We start from the raw sequence: 26,320 nt of genomic DNA, 5'->3' as shown, positions 1-26,320 counted from the left end.
CACACAGTCATCGGTACAATACATGGGAGGCAGGTTCAGCTGAAGCAGTCGGCATCACAGCCAATGAAAGGGCTGCTTTTAATGTGCAAGATGTTCTAGAAACTGCATATGCTGTGTCATGACTGTAATAAACGGAAACTGTTCTTGAGTATATGTCATCTGACTGATGGACGTATGTGTACAAAATGACCCCAGTACTGAAAATCTACTTATTGGTGATTGAGATAAAGTTATATTACTACTAAAGAGCCTGTCACAATAAAGGCATGTTTCCAGAAAGAAGCTAAAAGCCAGCAAGTTGTGCAGCAGCACAGAGATGACCTCTGTTTCTATTTTTCAGCTACCCCGTGAGAGTGTGTGTGTGTGTGTGTGTGTGTTTGGGTGCTGTCAGGCAGTCACAGTATTATGTAAGCAGGTACTGCAGTGTATAAAATAGCTGGGCTATGCAGAGAATTTGTGTTCATTAACACTTCCAGTGTCTGAACTGAGTGAATATTATTATTCTTCCTCACAGAGCCTAAATGCCTTCCAAAGCTTCACACCCTCCTCAAGGACAAGAAACTCAAAGGACAGAGATCTGTAACCACTGCAGGGAGATTTTCAAGCTTTTTCCTGCACCTCTCGCCATTCAGTCCTAGGCTGCCAATTGTGACATATTATGACAAACTGCATGGCGGCATTGTGATATGGACTAACGAGCCAGATTCGGACCCAGAACTCTAGAGATCATAGGCATGAGAACATTTTTAAAACGATCTTCATAGGAAGAAAAAAGAATTGTGTAACAATGGTGTAGTGTTTATTTCAGTTACTTATAAACTGTTAGATATAACAGTTTATAAGTAACTTGAACTCTGCAAAAGAGATACAAACAATTAGAAAGGTCTAATTAAGCAAATTATCAGTTCAATTAAGGGTCCAGTTAAGTACTTGACAGCTCAGTTGGAAGAAAACCAGCAGACACAGGGGGTCCACAGGACCAGGGTTAAGAACCACTGCTCTGACTCCAAATGGAATAATAGAATATCAATTGAGTTCACTCGAGGTGAATGTAGGGGATATTTGTGTTTTAGCTGTATTTTCACTTAGCCAGCAGTGAAATATCATTTGTACCTTTACTCATCCAATGATATCTGTCTGGTATCACACACTGTAACTGAAGGTAAAGGGCTCCGAGTTGCATCCTGCAGTAGCTCAATTAACGACTCCCAACACACCTCCAGAGATTAGGCTGTTTGGCATGTAAACAATTATTGCTGTGTTCTGTATCATTCAGTTTTATGACCCCCCCCCCGCACCCTCACCCCCAAAAGACAAGGACTGCTATATACAACATACCGCTATCCTGTAAATCTCAATAATAAACTACTTCTGTTTTCACCTGTCAAATATTGTATCTCAGCTAATCTAATTTCCCTTCCTTTTTAGCAGGCTTGGCATAATTACTTGGCCTTGTGTAAATTATTTAGACACTCCAGCACTGACAAAGTAGCTTCAGTGCCGCATCAGAATCTCTGCAGAGAAGACGTGGCAACCAACAGGATGGCTGAGCTAGCACAAGTGATGCGCACCAAGAAAGGTCAATAGATTCTACAGAGGTAGAGGCACATGTTACAAGTAATATTTATAAATAACACATATAGCACAAAGGGGAGGCCGCAGTATCATGGTTAGATTGTTCTGATCAGGGGCCACACTGCAGCCTGGATCCTTATTCACAATGTAACAAAAAACAGTGTAAATCATTCTTCAAAACACATTGTTTTAGTTGAGTTTAAAGCTGTTATGGACAGATTCAATTTTAATGTTGATTCCTCCAAATGCATCTAAATCCAATGAGCAAAGGGCTATAAAATCATTTTAAAGATGAATTTCTTCATGTTGCGATCCTTTAAACTCATTGTGTTGCCCCTCCAAATCAAGCCATGGAAAACGCTGGAACAATGTGTGAACGTGTGTTTTAAATGAACACTGGGATTACATATAAAAAAAAAAAAGAGTCAGCTCTTTAAACTATTTCAGCAACTGTTAAGAGATTATGGTCTGTGCACCCATAGGGACAATTCTCAGAAGGTTGTTAAAACAAAAATGTGGTATTCTCGGTGGGTTGTTATAGGTATTTGTAAGGTAAAAACACAATTAATTTCTCACTAACTCAATTTTAATCTACCTAGACCAGTGGTTATTAGCATCCAACAGGGTGATAATTTACACACACACAAAAACACCTCTGGTTAAATAAAACAAGGAAAAGGCATATTTTAATTAACGATTGCCTGTATAAAGGTATGTAGGAAGCCCAGGATTTACAGATTACATTTCAAAAGTTCAGATGGAAACGCATATATTATGGACTTGTTGAGGCCAAGAGGTATTAGGTATTAATTCCTTCACTGTAAAGACCACTGTGTTGCAACCTGTCAAACCCGCTGAGGGGCACCGGTTACTAAAGCTTAGTGATAGGGGCGGATCTGTATAAAGAAGGAGCTAATATTGTCAGTGGCACTAAAAATCCAGGAATTAATATATATATTTTTTTATTTTATTTAGTAATGTGCAATTCCAAACACAATGGATATATTATAGATTTTTTTAAAGTACATTTTAGAGGGCCTATACACATCTTCATATAGATTATAGTGCTGCTATGGGGGGTAGGTATTTCCAGTAAAAAAACAAAACAAAACATGCTCAAGCATGTTTTTTTCGGGTGATGTTTTCTTTTTCAGGGGGAAGATGGAATATATAAACTGAAAGTTTAAAAAGCTATGCTAGATTCTAGTACACTGCAAGACTTACATAAGAAAATATAGAACACAATATGTAGGACAAACATATAGATGCTGGAGGTTTATAACCTAATCTCTACCCTTGCTCTAGTAAGAACATCCCCGGAGTCACACAGGCACAGTTCGGATGATTTATCCCCAACCATCACTGAGCTACGCAATCTAAACAGGTTAGAGGGCCACAGAATATGGAAAGACCTTGTAAGTTTATCATTTTGTTTACAAGGGATTAGATCAGTTCTTTTGAATGCCAATGGTGTTTAAGGAGATAAAGAAAACTGAGCCTGATTCATCAATAATTTCCTTCCAATGCAAAGTTTGGATGTTTTATTTTGTAAAAGGCCAGCAAAATCTTTAGCTTCTGAGGTGTATTAATTGGCTGTCGATTGTCAATTCATGTTGCAGCTACACTAGATTGGGGTTGACTACTATAGAATATTAACCACTGGAAATTACTTTTAATTGGCCTCCATGTAAATGGTAGATTGCCATCTGGCAGCTGCAAAATATGGCTATAGTAACACAGCAGTTCCATTGAATAATGTATCCACAGCACCACAAAGCACATTTAAACTGTAGCCTTAGTTAAAATCATATAAGCCAGTGCACAGTTAATGCGAAGTGAAGAACTGCACTGCGATGATAACAGTCAGATATGAAATGAGGAAAGTCTCCAAGAGCTAAGATTTAATAAATGCAGACGCTGCTGCTGCAGCACTCTCAATATTCTTAAAAGCCTCCTGGTAAAACTGTTCTAAAAACTGTCAATTACTAAATACAATTCCCGCATGTCCTTTATGATTTACTTCTAGCAGTAAATTATACCAAAGAGCTTTAATTTGCTAAAGACAGAGTTTAGTACCGTCAATAATTTTAAAACATTTTTTGTCTTTCCCTCCCTGTTTGTTATTGTAGTTTTTACTAGGCTACATTATTCATTTTCAGCTGTTTCATATTTGATTTCGGTGCATTCTAGTGTATACTTCTTAGAATGAATCTTGTTTGGTTTTAAAACATAATATTGTGGCCCATAAATACAGACACTAGCGTGAAGTAATATTCATAACCACAGTAATACAAAAAATGACAAACTTTTAGTCCGTATAAAAGAGTTCTAATCCAAACAATATTATTTTATTGAGTTTCTAGGAGTGTTACTCCTTATTCTACCCTTGAGTTTGTATAGATATGGATGATATTATATGCATAGCTACCACTGCAAATATAAATCTGAAAAGCTATAAAATTGTAGGTGTTGAGACAACATTCATTCCATGTAAATGATTTGCTTCTGGTGTCACAGCTCCTAATTAGCAATAATCTTGGTCTAACGTTACCATAGAAGAATACAAGAAGCTCTTACCCTGCGACATTTAATATCAGCTAGCATACTGGCACTGAAGCTGCTAATCTCTGCTCCAACACTAAACTAGGCACTAATATCAGTTAGAGATCCTGTCTGCAGTACTGCTACTCTTTTCCAAAAACAATGAAAACTGTTGCATTTTTTCTCTATCCGGTGGTTTAGGCATGAACTTAAAATACCATGGGGCAAATCTAAGCTAACACACTCACCTTTTGCAATTCACCAGCCCCACCCCCCCCCCCTTTAAAACGGTTGTTTTCCAGAAGAAAAAAAGGGCTTGGTTATATTAGCCTTGAGTGCAAGGTACATCAATGATGAAGAAACAGCCTTCTCATAGCTCTATTGTGAAATCACACTGTGCTGGTTTAAGACATTGGGATCTATAAAGATGTTTTAATTATGTATGGAATGACACACAAACAAAGTGTATTCCAATCATTTTTATTGACATTGTATTACATTCTTTAGTTAGAGACTCACAGATCATAGCTCTACGACTGTGCAGAGCTTTACGTTTCTTTTTTGTTGGGCAAATGCATCAAATGTAATGGAGCCCTCTGGCAAACACAGTACTAATTAAGAGTAAGGATGCTACTTAGCTTTTTGATAACTCTTCCAAATAAGGAATGTCAGCATAATTTCCAGTTTAAATATGTCTCTCTTAAATAATGTGCGAACTTAAAAAGATCAAAATTAAATAATAATAATAATAATAATAATAATAATAATAATAATAATAATAATAATAATAATAAGAATTCTTCAAGTATGTGACAACTACAGAACAACAAAATATAAATACTGCAACTTCTTAAAATAGATACAGTATCAGAGACACAACCCACAGTAAAATATACTGGTAATTTACTAAAATAATATTCTTCTAATAATTGTTCTGTAAATTACATTACCCAAAAGGTAATGTAATACAAACATATATTCATATTGTTTGATTATATAAACAGAAACTACAGTACAGCACATGTCCATTGCTTTATGAATTTGTCATTATTTTTGCATCTTTAGTCTGTAAAAGGATTCTGTTATACTTTTAACCACTTGTAGTGCCTAAGCCAATTACAATAAAATATGGTGTCATCTTCTCAATAGTAAAAAAAACTGAACAAAAACATGCAAACTGTCCTTAGAAACTGGCAAAAAAGACCTAACAGTTATCCCATCACAGGCAAATGATGTACCGTTCATTAATGGTTTTATATCTGAATCCCCGTCCTAAATGGTATTTTTGGTGTATTGTATTCCATTCCTTGTTCTCCTGCTGTCCTGTATCAATGCCATTGTTTTGCATCTGCGCCACACCTTGCCCATGTTTATTTTGTATTCAGTTCATCAAGCAAAGTATGCCTTAGGTCCAGTAACATCGTAGCTACAATCATGAGATGATTTGAATGTTCTTTTTACTGATTGCATTACAAACAACGTTGATTAACCCTAGCTTCCTCAACAACGACTGTAACGTTTTCTGTTTATCCAAACCCTAAAAAATATATACCCTGCTGTGAAATAAACCTGTAGTGAAATGAATTCCTAATAGTTTTTACAAAATCTCTTGCTCGGTACACAGAATGTTAGGCTACTGTCTTAAATACTACGAGAACAACTAGCGAAACTGATAAAGAAAACCTTTTTCAATGACAGCCTTTCCTACTGTACATGTGTGGGATCTGGGTAATGTTAGAAAACTGGCTGGCAAATGTCACAGTATATGTAATAAATCTTAATATTTTTTGCCAATTAACAAATTACTTTTGTGACCAAAACACATACAACTGCTTGTCGAACTCTTAAATCTTTTTGTACGGTGCTTGGGTATGAAGCAGCCCATTTTGGGAGTGTTGGCTGCAGTGGCTGGTTCAGAGAGCCCTGGGAATGATGGTGAAAGGAAGGATGGGGCTGCTTGCCTCCAGCTCCAGAGCAGTAAGGAAACACTCTGTCGCTGCGTCGTCATGGCCTTGAGTCTGCAGCACCTCTCCCAGGCTGTTCCACACATCATGAGACGTGGGATTCACCTGCACGGCATCACGCAGGATCTTCTCAGACAAACTGTACCGACCCAGCCGGTGAAGAATCAGGCCCTTCAACAGAAAAAAAAATAATTCAAATAGGTTGTATTTTTAACCCCGGAAAAACTTCCAGTAGCTGCCAGGTCAAATTGCAAGAGTAAGTAACTTATTCTTTCTTTTTATCAAGATATATTGTACATCCACCCAGAAAAACACAGGAACCGAAAATAATGTGTTATAGGCCTACCCTATTTATTTTGGTAACCCTTTAAGTGGTTGTAGTTTACAAATTGCTTAGATGGCAAGGGTTAACTTTCCCTTTAAAAGACTGCAACTTTAAGTCAGAATTGCTCATCAAAACAATTTGCTTGAACACAAAAGAAATAAAAAGCACATGTGCTTCTGATGTACAGGTTCAACATACTCCCTTGTATCAGGTTACAGTTATTTGAGAACTAAGCAAGGCCTGTTGTCAATTAAGGCTTTTTGTTCTCTATTGTTTGCCTGACGCCGCCCCCACAGCTAAAACATGCTGCTTGGATAAAGTCTGCCGCCTAGCAACTGCTTCCACAACAGAGCACTGTGTTTCCTTTAAATAAGATTTTCCACATCTTGGTAAAATTCACATATGTAAAATGCCCAAAGGGTTATATAATATATAATTTAATTAATTATCTATGCATTTACTTTTTACATTCTTATTTTAAAAATTCTAAATAAAAAATAGATTTTTTAAAACTTTTGTAATCAGATTGTATCATTTCGAGCAAGTCTTAGATAGCTTTGAGGTTTGTTTTAATAAGAAATCTGAATGCACTTCATAAGCCCTTATTTAATGTAATAAACAGAGAGAAAAACACACCAAGTAAATAATCTACACCTCTTGTCACACCAGGATCTGCAACAAAATGTTTTCTGATCAACAAGGAGAAAGGGTAATTATGTAGGTGCAGGTATTGTGCAATAAGAAAAGCAGACAGTGTAATAAAAGCTATAAAAAAAGCAGACAGCCATAGAATTATTGGTACAGCAGTGTAACCAGCTGTTCTAATGAATTATGTCCACATGTTTACTGGCAGCTGTCAAAACTTGACAAGCTAACTAAACACTATTTATGATACAGCTGCATGGAGGGATCCTATACATAACAAAACACTCTTGTTTCAGTCTATACATATTTAAAATCAGAAAACTCAAAAGGTAGCTCTGGTGATCAAAACAAATATGTGGTCTGGAGGACACATGCTTGCATCTAATACAGTAATACTAGAACAAGGATAGAATTAAAAAATTGCAGCATGTGGTGCACTCAAAATTACAGCACGTCTGCCATATCCAAATTTATATTTTAGGCCTTGAAGGCCTAATATATACAAACCTGTGCTGTAATAGCGGTCAGTGGCCAGGTTTGGGTCTTTTAATTCAACAGGTCTGTAGATTCCAGGTGAATTACAAAATTGTAAAGAACTGTAAATGTATAAAAAAGGAGTAGTAGGAGCAGTGCAAGCAAGATACACAAGGGCTTGTTCAATATATGAAATACTGAAGACAGGTTAAGGAGTAATTTCAACTGAAGCAAATACTGTATTCCTTTGAATTTAAGACGCACTCCTTAAACCAATTTTTTCTTCTAAAAAAAAAAAAAAAAAAAAAAAAAAAAAAAAAAAAATAATAATAATAATAATAATAATAATAAATTATCCTGCGGAGCAGACATTCTCCTCCTCAATGTAAACAAAGCAAGCTTTTGCTCCGATAATTGTACCGCCCACATATATTTTCGCTCCATTCCCTCATATTCCCTCCATATCCTTGTCCAGTATTTATATATAATGATGAATGGAATCGAATATTCGATTTAATCGTAGCAGCCCTTCTGTGTAGCTATGGATGTGGTGCAGTAGCCTCGAACTGGCGCTGCTGTGTTCTTAAACAGGCGTAGGCTCCTGGGTGCACGCCCCCCAGCCAATCAGGACCTCCCGATCAGCTCAGCTCCTGGCAAGCCTTCCTGTTTACCACAGCAGCAGCACAGCTGAACCAGAGACAGGGTCCTAAGGGTCATTAGCTTTCTGAGGAATTCAAAGAAAAGCCATTACAGTTTCAGCATTTCGTTATTAGGCTCAGTTCTAATCAGACCCCCTGTATTCTTCTACTTGCCAAGCATACCACAGTTCACAAAAAGGGAGAAAAACATGTGCGAGTAATCCTCAAGTTGAGGGTGGGAAATTTGGGCTGAGTCTTAAATTCAAGGGCGTCTTAAATTTGAAGGAATACAGTATATTACGAGAGGCTCTGGTTGGAAAGTAACAAGTACGACGAAGAAAGCTACACATAGGTGAATGCTGGCCTGCTAAAAGGACTTACTGCTTATAAATAAACTAATAAAGTGTTAGGGATCAATACAAGGGAAGACAAATGTAATATAAATAATCTAATCGAATAATCTAATAATCCATCTGCTCTGCAGTACATTCCAGCCTTCTTGGACAGAACACAGAGCTGTGGATGAGACAGTGTACTGTTGCAGTTCATTAATATTTCATATCTTACAGTACTTAACAGCTGGAACATGGCCTTACTAAAGCTAATTTTCAACTGGGAACCAACACTAAAGGGAAACAATGCAAGACACAGCCATCAGCAAGAAATCATATTCTATTTACAGTATTTTGCTTGCCCTTAAAATGAACCATCTGCATGTTGCACCAATGATGCATGTATTCACCACCTTCAGAAATACTCTCTTGCATGTACAATACAACCCTTTTATAATTCATGCATTTTATTTTCTGCACTGTTCTTTGATGTCATCCATGATCCAACTTTTTTTTCAAAAACGTGCATTTCACACCAGCTTTTGGTAATGAATACATTACATATAGCCAGAACTTTTCTTTTAATGACAAGAGATGATACATGCCCGACTCAGGTTTTAATGCTGTTTTATAACTGGGTGTGAGACACTAAAAGCTAAACACCTTTCCCTGGGGCCCCAAGGATGAGTCAGTGTCTTCTTACCCAGCTGCAATGATGAGTTTAATTAGCAGACTTTTAAAATCAGTCCAGTCCAGCAAAACCACAAATGGTAAAACAAAATAGTAAAAGATATATTATTTCATACTTGATTAATGTAAATGTAAAGGAATTCATGTCAGTAAATTAAAGATATAGGCAACTGACAATGACAGTCAAGTCTGAAAGCATGCAGCTACAGTATGATTAATTTAAATGTTGCCTGATGGAACTCACTAACCAATCAGTAGGACTAAAGATCAACAGGTGTGACACCTATTCCTGCAAGTCAATGGCCTGTTTTCAGCTGCCTAACCTAAGCAATGGATGTTATCAAGCTATTAAAACTTAAAGAGGGCAACTAGGGAGTCTCCAGTTGTGCTTGTATAGGCCTTGACCTGCAGTGGTTTCTAAAGACATACAAGACAAGCTATCCCCAGATATCTCCATAAGCCTGTGGGAGGGCAAATGCCAGCGAAGCACTCCCTGTGGGTCCCCAGCCAAGATCGGCAATTTGCTCAAGCGGAATTCAACCTAGCTGAGATCTTCTTGTGTGTGCAGCAGTGTAATGGTACTCAGCAATACAAAGTACTACTGCTTTACGGCATCCTTTGGTCTGCCAACAAGCACATGGTTTCTATTACTGATGGACATATTTACATTAAAAGAAACAAATATGACGGTCTAAATTGGATTTATGCTAAAATGTAATTTCTCACCCCCCTCCCTAATCAATATTTCCTAAGTGAAATGGTTGCTTCTATTATTGTGTTGTGTTGTGTTTGAGTGGTTTGGAACACCTACAAATACAGATTTATCTTTACAGCAAACTGCTGGGACTCCATTACTCTAAATTTTTTATATATTCCATATTTTGCTGTTTACTATTCTTTTGAAATTCATGTATCCCAATGGGATTTAGCTGATGCCAGCAGAATTCTTGTGATTTACATTTCTATCTGTTCACCTACGTGGGACAGGAACACTGATGAACACATGTGTCTTGTCTTTTTGCTGCTTCCTTTTACTCCAGGCACCCTAAAGGCTAATTTGCACTACTTTCCCTAATTCAGCTCAGAGGTCAAACTTCTGATTCCTTAGAAGAATTTACAGGTGAATTAGATTCATTTTGCAAAACATCTAAATAGATATTTGGACATCTCATATATAGCATGTAGATAAAATAAAACAACTGATCATCTAAGCATTACTTGATCAATTTGTGATAGAAAAAGTATTGCGTTAAAATAATACTCTGGGTTCTCTATAAGATTTAGACCAGCCGCTAACACCACAAATGGCATCAGCAAAAAACCATGATCCATGTATTTTGCAATGCCAGTGTTAAGACCTATAAGCAAACTACCTGAAATATTTTTTATAGCATGCACCTTGTAGGCCATTAGGTGTGTTTGTTTACACATACCATTAGTCAGCACCGAGTTCAGTTTAATTAAATTATAAATCTTCAATTGTGTTTTGTGGTCCAATATAATTGTTATGATTGAAATTACTATAAAACAGCTTCCATACCTGAAGACCAGGCTTAAATCTAAAGGGAAACTGAAGTACAGTCAAAAACTATATTATGAAGAACACAATTATCATCATGATCTGGAAACTATCAAGCTCAAACCACGATAGCAAAACTAAGATTAATATTAATGGTGTACAGGCCTAGGTATAAGTATGTTCTTTATTTAAAATCAAGCAACTTGTGCAACATACTCTATTCTTCAACATATTCTATTTCCAGGATCTACATTAAGACCTGGCAGCTCATGAGACAATCAGATTATTCTAGTGTTGAACTCACACACGTTATTTTTTGTCCTGGGTAAGTTCAACAGTATCAGCAGCCTTAATTTAACACGTATTTTGACCATAGTACTCAGAAAAGTACTCAAAGAATAACCTTTCTGTATTTATTATTCAGCAGATTAGTGACAAAGCAAACAAGCAATAAATTAAATGTAAATGAAATGTGATGCTAGAACGAGTTCATACTATAGTAAAACTATATCAGGGCTGCAATTGTATCTCACCTCCCATAGAAGGTAAACATTTTTACTGTACTTTCCCTAAGATAAAACAATGAAAACATGTTCTGTTAATTGTTAATCTGTACTGTATACATTCTACAAGAAACTACTTGTACAACAAAGTAGAATTACTGTACTAGTTTCCTTTAGTATTACTGTACTACATTGTAAATTGTTTCCCCAAGATGTTAACATGTTCAATTTCATTTTCATGTTCATAGGATGGTTGCCAAACTGAGTATTGAATACCTTTTTCAGAAAGTGAACCTCTTTAGTATTTGCAACAAATATATCTTGCTGCCAAAGAGGGGACATCTATACCTCAGCCTTACTCGATCCTTTGTCTCATCCAGTCTCCAGGGACGCAAGAGAAATACCTGCCTGAATTATTCATGTGCACCCACAAAGGGACCTGGCTAATCCTCTCAAACTGAACTGATAGGTAGATGCAGATCCACTTGTCTATTTGCGATGCCCTGTGCATGCCACTAAGTATTTCTACTACACCCGGTTTCCACATAATCCTGCTTAATAAAGAGGTTTATCACATCCTAAACTCACATTACGTACAACAAAGAATTGCTGCAAACTCAATATTCCTTCTTAATTCACAGCATTTTACCATATCTCAAGAAGTTTTTTAATGACAATATAAAGCACCCATTAGCTTTGATTTTGAAGAGAACATCCTCATGAGTATTTGAAAACTATACATCTGAACTGAGAAAAAAAAAAAAAAAAAACCACAATATTTGTTAACAACTTCAACTTACCCTAATGCTGTCTGTATATTGTTATACTTCCAAATACTTTTAGGTGATGACTTTATATGCAGAACCTTGATGTATTCTTTCTGGACACAAATGTCTTAAGAATTTTTAAATGGTTTTTTTTGAAGATTGACAATTTTGATCATACCAATCTCTGCATTGTCTTGACATGGGTTGGGCTGATGGATAGCGCCTCTTCATACCAGCGTTTAGCTTCGTCTGTGTTGCCCCGAAGTTCTGCAACTTGACCCCTCATGAACAGCACATTATGTGATGTTGGGAAGAGGTTTGCTGCTTCTTGGGTGCAGGCAGTGGCTTCAGCAGGCTTCCCAATACCAGTGTAGACTTCAGCTGAAAAAAGTGCGGTTTTTGTTTTGTTTAGATTAAGATGTCCTAATTCAAGATGTATATATTGTCAACGGGTGAAGGAAGTCAAGTGGTAATTAATATTTAACACCATTATATTGCTATAGGTTTGTTGTATATGGCACAGTCAGTTGTTTATGGTGCAACTGGTCTAATCTTAGACTACATATTATTTTCCAGTTGGAATTGTTACATATTTCCCACGAGTCAAGATTTTATTATGAAAATGTAAGCCATAACAAACAATAAAATATGCTTTGCCCTATGCCCTGTGATATAAGGGAAGTAAACATACTGCTGTACATACTGAAGAAAGCACATACGCAGAAACAACATATTTTATTGCGGCATTGTTTTTATATTGTCATTGGTGCAATAAAAAGTGGAGCAATCTGTATTCATTTTTTTCCTTTACCACACTAAAAAAGTGTCATTTTACTATTACTCTATTACAGAGATAAAGACCTTATTGCTTTTTCAGTTAACAACTATAATTTAAAAGCCATATAGAAATGCCTCCATATAACATTAGGCATGTTCAAAGGAAATTATTTCAGCAAGATGTTGATGTAAATTACCATCCTTCAAAATGCACTGTGTTCCTTTATGAAATCCAAATGCAACAAATCAAATGTACTGCAACAGTCTAGTCTAATATGCAATGTAAAAATCATATATTCACACACACATATATATATATATATATATATATATATATATATATATATATACACACACACACAGCTGTGCAAAAGTCTTAGACATGTTGATTTTTTTTTATTATGATGCACTATGAGCATCAACAATTTACTCAAAGCCTCCACTAGTGTTTTCTACTATTATAATCAACCTTGACCTGCATAAAAAACTAAACAAAAGACTAATACTACTTAAAATGGATCCAACTTCAACATTAAGCAAATTATTCCTTATTTTCCTTTCTAATGGTCTTGTGTTGAATGCACTAGTGTATATTAGTCTATTCCAGTATGGTCTCTTCCATGCCGCAACAAAAGCTGTCATTAGATAAAATATCCCAAACAAAGCAGTCACCTCACTACTCATTTATTATAATTTATGAAGCACAATAGCTGGCTTGTAATGGGCATTACAAAGCCGTAATATAATCCTTGTGAGTGTGTGTTTTGTGGGCTTTGACATGATTTTCAAAACCTCTCAATTGCATTAGCGCCTTTTGATGAACCACAAGCAAGCTTATATACTGTATAAACACCTAGGGGAACCTGTTCCTGCTGCAGCTGTGGGATTAAGGTTAAAACGGCTGCTTACCGGTACAGTGCTTTCGCCTATGTACAGTACATACCTGCATGAAGCCAGATCTGTGCTAGAGTCATCCAGGGATGGAGAGGCCCCTGCTTAGGAGCACTGCTTTGCAGAGAGGAAGCAACCTCAGACAGGGCCTGTTCCACTCGGGAGGCTGCGATTGAAGTGGCATGGACTGAACCTGAGAGGGCAAGCAGACAGAAATAAGCACCAGCTCATATAAATAAATACAAAAACAACCGAAAGACTAGAAGGGTGGATTCATTTAAAAAATCAATACTGAACTGCTTTTTAACTAACCAGTTCTATACCAGGACATGATTCAAGTTGAAACAACATCCATGTTTACTGACATTTCTTACAACCTTTGTTTTTCGTTTGGTTTGGCAGACAAGTGTAGTGCTCCACCGAATACTATAAAATAATTGTAAAATACTACTGAAAAAAGAAATAATGCTGAGAATCTTGTATTAGGGAGAGCTTTGCCAGGAATGTATGCGATACACAGAAGCAGTATTAAGTACATACCAGTACTGAGGATTTTTGCATTATATTTTATTATGCCAGGATTATTTAGGATTTCAAGTCTTTCTTTTTAAAGCACCATTTGCAAATAAATTAATAGATCCAATCTAAGATCAGGAATGTTCTTCAAATGACCCATGAGGTATTATGATAATTATCTTGTTGGCACTTTCTTAGCTCAGTACACACAAACTTGTCCTGGTAAGAATTAGTTGTTATTCTACCTAAACTTTCTATTTAAAATGTTCCTGTTTAATATTTTTGGGTTGTATTTTCAATTTTATACACTAACTACATTTTGAATTGTAAAAAAAATAAAAGGAGGTCAGAATTAGAAATTATTAAATTCTACATTTTGGAATAAACAGCTTGCTATGAACCAAAGAGCTATGTCACAAAAGGCAATATTAAACTTCCACCGATTTGTTTTTTCATCCTCTTTTTTTTTTTTTTTTTTTAGGAGATAAGATTGTTTGCTGCTCCCAACAATTTTTGATGTTTAATTTACCCTGCCACAACGAGACAATGTATATACCTTAACATAAACAATTCTGTCTTTCTCAAAAAATAAAAAAATAAAAAGAAGAGATAAAAAAAAGGTCAGATTCCCTGATACTGGTTAATTGTCAAAGTTACACATTTATCTACAGGGCAGGGATAGAACGAGCAGCGGCAAGCCTGTGGCAAGTCACCGTGGAAGGACCACACTCTTCAGAGGTGAGGGAGTAGTTTAGTCTCAATGCCCATCCAATCCTAAACCTCTCTTTTGAATGCTGGAATTGAAGCCGTGACAAGTAATTCTGCAGCGCTACCATCGTTTCCTTACACACTTCATTTTAATGTTTACTGGATGTTCATTTCATTTCTGGGCTCTCCTCCACTAGCACTTTTGTAAACACAAAAGAAAACACGCTGGTGGTATCAATGCCAACATTCAATTCTTGGTGTCCTGTTTAAAGGAAAGTGTGAGCTAGGTATTATGTTACAGTCTTGAATTTTGATTTATTGCCTTTTGTTAACCCATCTGATAAGGTGTCTTAATGAGTAACAACCATCCTACTTTCTCGTATCTATTTTCTTTTACAGGTGAGGACAGTTTGTTTGTTCGACTATCACTCAGAGCCCAGGAATCAGTTTACCCACGTTTTTTTTTTTTTTTTTTAAAGATGAATCCAGTCGCAGACTGACCACTGTAAAAACAGTGAATATAAATGTTATGATTTAGAGATTAGCATTGGGTTGTGTAACTGTATCAGGCTATTAGAAACTTAAACGAGAGTGCAGTAAAACTGCACTACTAACCTCATCAAGATATGAGTAGCTTGGATTTACTGACAATAAACAGTCACTGTTTTTCTGATAAAGAACATCCGACACAGGATTAGTCTTTAACTGGTATGACAGAATAAATACAATTAATACTATACATATAAGCTAAATTAATAAAACTATACGTTTTATTTGAAAATAATTATTAAAATGTGTCCTTTTTAGATAGTTAAGCTCTACTGTAAATATTCTACCATCATGATTCGAAACTGGGAAGTAAGACAAAATAGTTCTGCAGCTTATTTTCCCACTTTAACGAACAGACCCCGATTAGCGCATAATTTGGTCTACCTAATGTTACCTTAAGCCAAGAGTTAATCAGGGTAAACCAGACATGCAAAATGGACCATGAAACTATAGGGAAGAAACAAATACACTGCATATATTTTCCTAGAATTGTTCTACTTCTTTTGAGAAAAGTTTTACATTGCGTAAACTTTTGACTCTTGTGCTGCTACATTTCTACTCTACTACAATAATTTGTAACATGAAAAGAATAAGGAGTCAAAAACAAATCAGTGTAAGAATGACATTGCCTTTCAAGATATGATAAAACTTTTGAAAATGGCATGCTCTGAATCAAATAAATAGAAGTCATGCCAAAATGCACACAAAAGTTTAAAAAAAAAAAAAACCCAGATGAGCCATAAAACTAATGGTATGTTATCCTAAATTCTCCATGCTATTTAAATATATATAACACATTTTCCGTAAAAAATTCATGTGATGCATGCGGATCAAAAACATAAAATGCAGCTCAAACTGAACATGCAAAAAATGCAGGATACATTCATCATGAAAAGGCTACGAACACTGGCACATGCAGGGAACTACTGTGTTAGTACAGCAGCATTAAAAAACACAGTGGCGGACTCTGAAGAAACAGTATTCATTCGTCAAGGCCAGATTCCTACATATAAAGACCATCGTGCTTATTATTTTAAAACAAAGATTTTTTTTTTCCTTTGTGTCTGCTTCAATTGAACGTTTTCTTTTTTCTACGGAACCAACACAAATGCATATGTCCTTAGTACCTGAATTCAATTACATTTTAACTGTCCTTTCTTTTACTTTTGAATTACTTAATCATACTACATACACATATATTTGTAAAAATAGTAAACTAAATAATGAACACCTAGTATTATTACTGTAGATACTTGATCCTAATTGATAACATTATGCTTAGGCCTAGAGAAATGACACTGCCTCTTTAATAATTAAACTCAATAGCTGGTCGAGAGCATTCAGATCTCATAATACAATGGGCCTCTGGGCAATAAACATGGGTAAACAGCAGGAGCCTCAGTTTAACACACTAAAGTCAACTACATCTACAGATGGACAGTAGCGTTTACATTCGGTGGTGGAACGACCGTGTGATTTCTGAGTCCAGCTGACGACAGTGTAAGTAAAACAGTCAGCCTATAAAAGCACTACTTACAAACTGAAAAAAGGGAGTAAAAACCATGAAAGTAAGCATCTGGAGGGTTGCCTTAAATAACAAATCAAACCACAAATTAAAAAAAAACAACAACAACAACAACAACATTTAAAAGAAAAAAGCAAGCAAATCAAAATAATCAGTTAAGTTTCTGACCATCACTACTTCTGGGACGTTCAATCTGTGCTCCAGTGTAATTGCTTAAGCCATGTTTGAACTGCAGGCCATTGGCATGGCTTTCAGAAGGCAGTTTTAACGGTGTTATGAAGTGCTGATCACACATTAATTGAGGGGTAAAAGATTCCATGTGATAAAATATCACACCTCTCACAGCATGTACCGCAAGGTGAGTTTACAATCATATCAAGGGAAGCTCCTGTTAAATGAAATGACTTTCCACTGTGGAATGAAGACCTTTAAGAAAAAACAAAACAAACAAAAAAAAACACCAACACTTTGCTCAGTGCAAGTCAGATACAGATATGTACCTAAACATGCATACATATTTATACTGACAGCTTTGGGAATATGTGAACCACACTGGAATTTGTGTTGTTTTTTTTTTAAAGACATTAATATTTAATAAAACAAGTCTCTGTAGGATGATATTAAGTTCATGGCACTAGAGGTGGTGGTTGAACCACATGTGAACGTGGAAAGTAGACAAATTTATGCAATAGCAATTGCCATGATACCATAGAAAATGGACAAAATGTGGGTGTTTAATCCAAAGAGTGCCCAGAACTTCAGGTTTCAATTTGAAGGTTTCCAATGCCAAATCAAAACTGCTATGGAGATTTTATTTGTCAAATAAGAGCCAAATAATCAGCACAGTTGGTTACATTGATGCATGACAGATCCCTTAACGGAATGCTACACACTTCATGTATTGAATTATTTTAGCAATGTACAGATAATCAGAAACCCAAGAACACAGCAGCACACTTTCTGGAAAGGAGACCACGTTTACAAGGGGAGGAAGCCCAGCGTCCGGGTGCGTGGTCACAGAAATGATGGCGGGTGGACTTCAGGATGGGGTCAGGTTTGGAATGGGGAGAGTGGTGAGAAGAAACAAAAAAGTGGAGAGAAGGCTCTGATCCAGAGATAGAAGAGGAAGAGCTGGAAGCTAAATAAGGAGAGTGGGGAAAAATAAGGAATCATAAAAGAAAAGGTGAAAAAACAGGAAGAAATGTAATAGAAATGAACTCAAAAGGCATTACATGACAGCAGTTGCTTGCAATGCTTCACAATGACTACATCAAGTCTTCTGTAATATTGCCTGGTTACAAAAGAGTTCAAATTCCCCAAATAATACCAAAATGACAACATTACAACAAACAACGACTCTAGAGTGTTTGGCCGATTCATCCCTGAGGCAAAGTGGTGAATACATGCAGGCCCGGAAGAAACAGACAGACAGAGACAGCGAGGTTGGTGAAGCTGAGCACTTGGTTGTGCTCAGCATTTAATAAACAAAAAAATATATATATATATATATTTTTTTTTTTAACATCAATATCTGATTTTGGTTTTCGATAATGAAACAGGTGGCTGGGCCAGAAATAAAAATCTTCTTGTGTTATTGCTACGGATTTACATTTTTATATTATGCATTACTGTTTTTTTAAATCCATATTTTACCCCTGGATTTACAAATTTATTTTCAATTTCTTAAGACTGCTTCTCACCTGTTTCTGGGTCACTAAAGTCAGGCAGGGTCATGGTGTTAATTTGTCTTCTGTCTGCCATAGCTCTATCTAATAGACTGCTGCCACGTCCAGAATCACTGAAAATATACACAGTGGAAGACACTTATTATACACTACATACAGAACAATGCAGCATTTGAGTGTTACACATTTTACATGACTGACAGGTATAGGGCATGAAGTCCTAAAATTTCAATATTCTGTAAAAATATCAACCTGTACACCACTGATCAAGGTGATCTAATCTCACATTCCTTGTTTAGATCTGGCAACATTTTGACACAATTGCAGCCCCTCCATTGGCATTTCCATTGACTGAAATTTAGTGCAGTGTCAGGAGCAGAGCTTAGCTCCGAGAAGAGTTAATGATACCTCTGCAGAGGAATTAAGTAATTCCCTTTCTGAATGAAGCTTTAACTGAAAGAGGTGCAAATCTGATTCTGCAAGACAGCAATGTTTTAACAAGACTGTGCCAATGTCCATTAAAAAAATGCTGTGATGCCATCAGGCAAAATCACTAGGGGGAAGGTGATAAGCCTTTAAAGGTACAAGAACACTGATATTTTTTTGTCTGACAAACGCGAGTAAATCTGTGTGAAAAAGCCATCAAGATGAAACTGAGTGTGCTGAGTGAGTCCACAGAGAAAACAAAGCACACTGAACTGCTGAAGCACCAATAATTGTTTTAAATTGTTTAAATTACCTTTTAATAAAAACATATATAGTTTAACAAAACTAATTAGAAAGTGAAATTCACTGCAACCATGTCACAGAATACCATGCAGCAGGAATAAATTGGCAATTTCCAAAATGCAAAGAAAGCCACATGGCTGATTTCTAATTTTACTCACCACACAAATACTGGAGCGGATTTCATGATATTGATGTTTTTAATTGGCTTCTCTTAAGCTTCTAAATGATCACGAATGCTGGACTGTCTTTGGCTTTAATTAGAAGGTTGTTGGTTTCAGTCCTTCCTGATTATTTGTTATCTCATACATTTCTTAAATGAAGGGATAAGCAGTTGCCCAGATCAACCGGCTATGGACTCTTTCACTGTTTAAAAGTGATTTAGAGTACCTTACTATCTAAATATATACAATATATGTTATTACTGAGGTCTAACCAGAGTTCACAATTTGCTGCCCACAGTTGTGTCCAAATTAATTTGTAAGAGATGTTAATAATAAAAATCAATACATCTTTTAGCTGCTTTGTGACGTAAACTACTGTAGATTTACGTCATGAAGCTGCAAGTTTAAATCCACAGCTTTGGCACGAGACATGGGATTTGAGCTCACCCTAAAGAGGGAACCATTCCAGACAGTGTACCAGACTCAAGGAGAGAAAATAAACTTGTTCTGACCTTTTTGTTCTGTCTTAGTGAATATAAGAAACACCAGAGGGGTTTAAAACAATATAATGTTTTAACACTAGAGTTGAGAATGTTCGGTACATTTCAGAAGACGGATCCTGTTCTGGCCCTGTGGAGTACAGGCTTTGGTTTCTGCCACTATACTGTACCTGGGGTTGGTGAGATTGTAGCAGGATTTCCAGATCTGCAGCATATGTTTACAAGTCAGCAGTGCTTCATCGGGACCCCTGCAGACTGATTCCAATTTCACTTTCGTAAACAGCAATCTGTGATAAAGGGAAGAAAATATGCATTAGAGAGCACACACAAAAACAATATTAAATTTACAGAATAGAGATGAAAAGGAAAACTTTTTTTCATAACATGTTTTCTTTTAGATTCCCCCCCTCAACAAAGAATAAATTGTTATACATTTGCCAGGAAGACAATGGTGATAATGTAATCCAGGAAATAGTTGGATTTGTGATGAAGGATTATGACATTTCCTAGACAGATTTAACTAATTCGATTTCCTTCTAAGTCTGCAGAATAAACTTACATGAAATGTTCTGGATATTCGCTCAGTGCCATTTCAATGATGTTGAGGGCGTCGTGGTAGTGCTTCTGTGCCGATAGTAAAAGGGCCAAGAGATGCAAGGAGTGCACGTCATCTCCCTGGAGCTGGAGCGCTTGGCGGACATAGCCTAAAGCTTCTGGAATCTGAAAATGGGAATTCAAATTTGAAATCTTTAACATGATACTTATGTTTCTTATATCAATCTTACTAAAAACAAGCAAACATATGATATCATAATAATCTACTGGTAAACTTGATACAGTGTTGTATAGTTTAACAATATTCTAACTATGAGGACCAAACCTCTTTCAACCATGTGGTGTACCGGGACTCATGACTGAAGGTCTTCCACAGGATCAGGGACCTCCATCCCTAATACTTTGGTTCTGGAGTCTGTTCAAATCCACAAGGTAATTATAATCCTATTCCACCACTGGTATATTCGGTTAAACTCATAATACACTTAGCACGATTTTAAACCTCTCCCACCCACTGCTCCTGGGATTACATTTTAAGCAAAAACAAAATAAGAGGATTGTGTGGCTTGGAGGATGAAGGAGTCAGCATCAATACAGCTGGTTACGCTATAGAAAGGCTGTGACTGATCTACCTTTCCCCAGGTGCCCAGTTTAAATATGACTTTATAGCCAATGTGTGGTTATGGGTACATACAGGATATAGAGATATAACTCATATCATCTGTCAGTTAACAGTTGTTGGTATTTCATAAGAGCATTGGTTCCAGCTGTAGTGGAACAAATTGCTAAACAATGTTATAAAACAAGAGCCTGTAATGCGATCACTTCTCATCAGCCGAATATGTGTGATTCAATTTCAGGCTCTGTATACATCTGGGGTAAACTGATCATGCCGATTAGCTATGACGTCAACAATCACGAGTTTTCCATGAAAACAGAAAGGTCAGGCTTTAAAACAGGTAAATGAGATGGAAGATACAAATTAAAAAGTAAGCTATTCCACTGTTCTTTAAAGAGCAATTGGGATTTAGTTTTACAGACAGGTAAGCAGATAAATATATCTCACCATACAGAATATTGTATTTCTATACATTTACACAACAGTACAATTCCATTTATATGTCTCACACAACGCCAAAGCTCATGGTACAGCATTTTCAAAGTACTGTTGCATCATTTGGTTTAACTCACAATTCATTTTAATATCACTCAACAATTTAAACAACTCAATCAACTGTCATGTGGCATTTTCTAAACTGAGCACTTTTACTTACTGGAGTTAAAGTGTCATTAGTATTTCATCCATTTATATTTGAGAATATACAGTGTATATCAATGAAGATGAAACAATGGTGTCATAATAACAGGGGCTAAAACACTTTACAAGGAGGTTTTGAGGACAAACCAGGAAGCAATTACTTCCTGTTTACAGAAACACATTGGTTCATTTCTTGAGAGACCTACAATACAGAACAGAAATCCAGAAGATATTTGAATAACTACTGGACAGTATATGACATACTTTCTGAACTTACAGGTCTGGTTTTAGTAAGAATGTTTCAGTCTTTTGTTCATCTGATAATGATGATGGTAATTATTAATAAATAACAACTCCTGCCACACATATTTCATACACTTACCTGTCTGGATACAGCATGCTGCAAGGCCAGGTAAAATGCAGCAAGATGATCCGTTGGAGACAAACTTTGGGCCCTAAAAATATTAACAATATTATTTTTACTTCTTAAAACTATAAATCGATTCTGAAAGGATTTTGTTATGAATTGAAACCAACCAATCTAATCAAATGAATGGTTGTAGACCACCCCCATAATAGTTTCTTGATTTAAAAAAAAAAATGTATACTGTTTCGAGAAATGCTTTGCTGCAGTACTGTACTGTATCAGATGCTCGGTATTCTAACCCAATCATACCAGGCATTGCAGGATTGTAAAGACGTGGTTTGGCAGAGAGTAATGCGAAATGCAATAAGAGAGCAGCTCACAGGCATCCTCTGTGTGCCAAGAAATATTTCAAATCAACAAGCACCAGCTAAATGAAATCCCATATTAGAGCTGAAGAGCACCAACACTGCAGACTGGGTTCCTTTTTAGTAAATGGTCATGAAAGGTAAGACATGGGAAAGCCATTAGGAAATCAAATATCTTGTTATAGGAAATGAAACTGTAATTATCTATTTAAATAATTCCACAAAGAACTCTTCTTGACTGAATTCACAAACTCCTCGAAAAAGTACTGTATGTTACCTCTGTATCATGGATCACTTTTAGAACTCCAATTACGATTACCTCACGTATTTCTGAAAAGGAGACTTCAATTTAACCCTTTACAATTTAGTCTGATAACAGAACAAGGGTTAATAACCTGTCTCATACAGAATTAATGCATTGTAAGAGTATTAATACAGGTGTATACTAATATATTATACCAATATAAGAGATTATTAACTTTGCAACTAAAACCTAAAATAAGTTTGACTCCAATGTCAGTAAGATTTCAGGATATATTAGAAATAAAAACAGCCCTGTCTTTACCTAATCCTATAGTAAATTCATGAAAAAAATAATAGTTCATTTTATATATAATTGGATAATGTGTAAATAAGTTGGTCCTCTTGGTTCTTTCTATTACTTAAGACACAGTTTAGACACAACTGACTACGTTTCCATTTAGTGCACCATTTTTTTAATTCAAGAAACTAATGACTGTTAAGGGTATTATAAATGCATTGCTAGGAACGTGGCACTTTGTACATCTGCAGTTAAATGTTAAATTCATGTCCAAATTAGAACGGCTATTCACCTTTGAAAAGCACCAAGAGCTTTCCGCTGATATTCTTCCTGTACTCCCCGCAACGATGCTGCAAAAACAAAACACAAAACACCACCAAATACTGACTCGCATTCAAGTTATGCTTTTGTCACTTACAAGATATCTTTCTTTATTACTGTATGAATATAAATACATGACCTTCTGTTGTGCTTTCAACAAAAATATGCATCCTATTATTATTATTATTATTATTTATTTCTTAGCAGACGCCCTTATCCAGGGCGACTTACAATTGTTACAAGATATCACATTATTTTTACATACAATTACCCATTTTACAGTTGGGTTTTTACTGGAGCAATCTAGGTAAAGTACCTTGCTCAAGGGTACAGCAGCAGTGTCCCCACTGGGGATTGAACCCACAACCCTCCGGTCAAGAGTCCAGAGCCCTAACCACTACTCCACACTAAAAGTTGTTCATATCTGATGGAAACCAGCTGACACATAATTGTCTCCAATTACACCACAACAGAATGCACTCACCATCAGTGGCTTTTAGGCTGTATACAAGTCCAATGGCTAAGTAACCTTTGGCTCTGAACTCTGATGCCTTTTCCCCCATATCAATCACCATTTTGGCAAATCGCTCTCCTTCTTCCAACTTCAAAAAACAAACAAAAACAATTATATATTTTAACAAGATCAAAAATCCATCATGTCTGCAGATGTTAAGGTTACCTGCAAGATGCAGGTGTAGGTAAGAATTGAGAATAGGTCACCATAGTAAATTATCTGTTGTGCAAGGCAGAGTATACCAAAATGATGCATTCCCTCCTTCTGTCTGTCATTATTCACCCTCCCTAAATGACATCCAAGGATTGCCCGAAAGTCAGAAAGTGATCCAATATGGCTACAGTTTTGAACAGTTACAGCAAATAAGGAGTAAATATGATTTCTACTTTGTTTGAAGTAAATCTGTAAAACAGAAATAGGTCTTAACAGTCTTAAAAATATGCCCTTGTTTTTGTCTCTCAAGGTAGAAGTATAACCGTCTATGGACTTTGGGTGAAATTTCTGCACAAAAATCAAATATCTTAAACAGAGGTTGGTCATGCTCACGATATTTTGCATAATGCAGACTTCTTTAATTGGACACAGGACTTTCATTAAAGTCCACAGACAAAAAATAATGCCTTGAGCAGTTCCTTATCATACAGCACTTAAAGTACTTTATGATCAAATAAAGTCATAGCCTGAACCATGTTTATGTTTCTTAGACATAAAATAAACTTAATAGGTAACTGTACAGTCAAAAGTCTATCTATAAAGGAATAATGGTTCAGTAGCCATAAAGGAAATAGGATTTCGCTCTTAAATGAGGATCTTTGAACTGCTCTTAAAAAAATCTTCAAGGGCATTAGGATTAACCTTTTCCCCTGACCATGTAGCTAACTATAATACAGTACACCCTCGCTATAACACCCTTCATTATAATGAACCTGGCCCCTGGAACCCAAATAAAATAAAAAGACAATATAAAACACAAACCCCTCGATATAATGAACAAAAGGTTTGGAACCCAACAGAATCGTTATAGCAAGGGCGTACTGTACACCTTTCTCTTTTACTGCTGTTATTTTTTAAGGATATTACTATGGAGCAAGGGGTTAAACAAATTAAATGATCTTACAAAAAAAAAATCAATAAAGCAGCTACAGACTGCCAATCTCACATTTAGAACAGAAGTCTGTGTCAAACAATCCCATCCTAGACGACTCTACTGTCTATTTAGTAGGGGACAGAATTTGCAGTCTTAACACAATTGCTCTTAAATCTTCAAACATTGTATTTAAACAGCTTACTTTAACAAGTTCAAGAGAGTGTAACCAGTTGACTAATTTTTTTAAATCCATATTTATTAACCTGTATCGATTAAAAGGGTAAAAACCTAAGTTCTGTGGTATTCATTAAAAATAACGAATATACTGTAGGTCTTTTTAGAATGTATCAAATCGACAATATTATATATTTGTAGCTTGTAAGCAACACATCAGATGAAATTTGTAAAATTCACTGTGACTTACTGTGACAGAGACAGAATGATTCTTGGTGACAAATCTCCCTCCCGACCTGTGAGGGCGCTGTGTAAAGGGAACAGAGTGCCTTGGACTGGATGGCCAGACAATTCATTGCCAGAGTTAGACGGAAGTCGGCCATCTAGAAAGGGGGCGGAGCTACGGTACACTAAATCATCGACCCGGAAGGGAAACGATGTGGCAGCCGCGGATTGGAGGAGCGGTTGCAATCGTTAACCAAGGGGGTGTGATTGAAATACCGGGACTATTATTTCGGGACCAAAACCGTGGATTAAACGGAGCAATACACAATGCTGTGTACTACCTGTTATCATTATTGTTTACTGTTGTCATCAGACTCTGGATTACAAATAAAACCATCATTTCACCAGTAATGTTGTTGTTATTCTCTTGAGACCTGCATCACCTCGACACCTGCGCACTTTGCCACACTTACCCAGTGCATTGTTCCAATACATAACTTGACAGCGAGAAGTGGAATAGTTGGGTCATCTGGTTTCAGGCGAATGCACTCTTTCAGGACTTTCACAGCACGTGCCGACTTGAAACAACACAGAAGTGAAACACATATGACTCCAATAAGGTCCAGAAATATTTTTGTTTTCATTTTTATATAGAACATCAGGATTAATACATAATAACCGGCTTTTCTTTTACAGAGATCATTGTTTTATTTTTTAGAAATGATTAGTGGAAGCACCCTCCAACCAAGTTCAAGTCGAAACTGTCACCTGTTATATATCATGGACATTTCCCTTCTATAAGCACAATTCACAGATATTTATTACAAAATGATTACTCTATAAAAGATTTAGCTGAGGTATGTTTAAGTGACGTTATAGAGGGAGTGATGTACTTGTGC

At 36.2% G+C, this 26,320-nt stretch overlaps 1 protein-coding gene across 2 annotated transcripts in view; it reads right to left on the bottom strand.

The window, feature by feature from the left end:
- Positions 1 to 4,580: 4,580 nt before the first annotated feature.
- The window catches only part of LOC117422299 (tetratricopeptide repeat protein 7B), a 38,648-nt gene continuing 16,908 nt past the window's right edge, over positions 4,581 to 26,320 (bottom strand). The window contains exons 11-22 of one of the 2 annotated variants that reach the window (XM_058987731.1): positions 25,895 to 25,999; positions 23,906 to 24,023; positions 23,393 to 23,450; positions 22,210 to 22,282; positions 20,574 to 20,734; positions 20,185 to 20,301; positions 18,640 to 18,737; positions 17,922 to 18,077; positions 16,952 to 17,002; positions 13,694 to 13,834; positions 12,152 to 12,354; positions 4,581 to 6,251 (exon numbers count right to left, since the gene is read on the bottom strand). In XM_058987731.1, coding sequence (XP_058843714.1) covers positions 6,030 to 6,251; positions 12,152 to 12,354; positions 13,694 to 13,834; positions 16,952 to 17,002; positions 17,922 to 18,077; positions 18,640 to 18,737; positions 20,185 to 20,301; positions 20,574 to 20,734; positions 22,210 to 22,282; positions 23,393 to 23,450; positions 23,906 to 24,023; positions 25,895 to 25,999 — 1,503 coding nt within the window. In that variant the 3' untranslated portion in view covers positions 4,581 to 6,029. The remainder of the gene's footprint in view (positions 6,252 to 12,151; positions 12,355 to 13,693; positions 13,835 to 16,951; positions 17,003 to 17,921; positions 18,078 to 18,639; positions 18,738 to 20,184; positions 20,302 to 20,573; positions 20,735 to 22,209; positions 22,283 to 23,392; positions 23,451 to 23,905; positions 24,024 to 25,894; positions 26,000 to 26,320) is intronic. The other variant, XM_058987730.1, reaches the window with a different exon arrangement.

This window comes from Acipenser ruthenus, chromosome 15, assembly GCF_902713425.1.
Source record: "Acipenser ruthenus chromosome 15, fAciRut3.2 maternal haplotype, whole genome shotgun sequence".
Taxonomy (NCBI): Eukaryota; Metazoa; Chordata; class Actinopteri; order Acipenseriformes; family Acipenseridae; genus Acipenser; species Acipenser ruthenus.
This window is presented reverse-complemented; position numbering and strand designations above follow the sequence as displayed.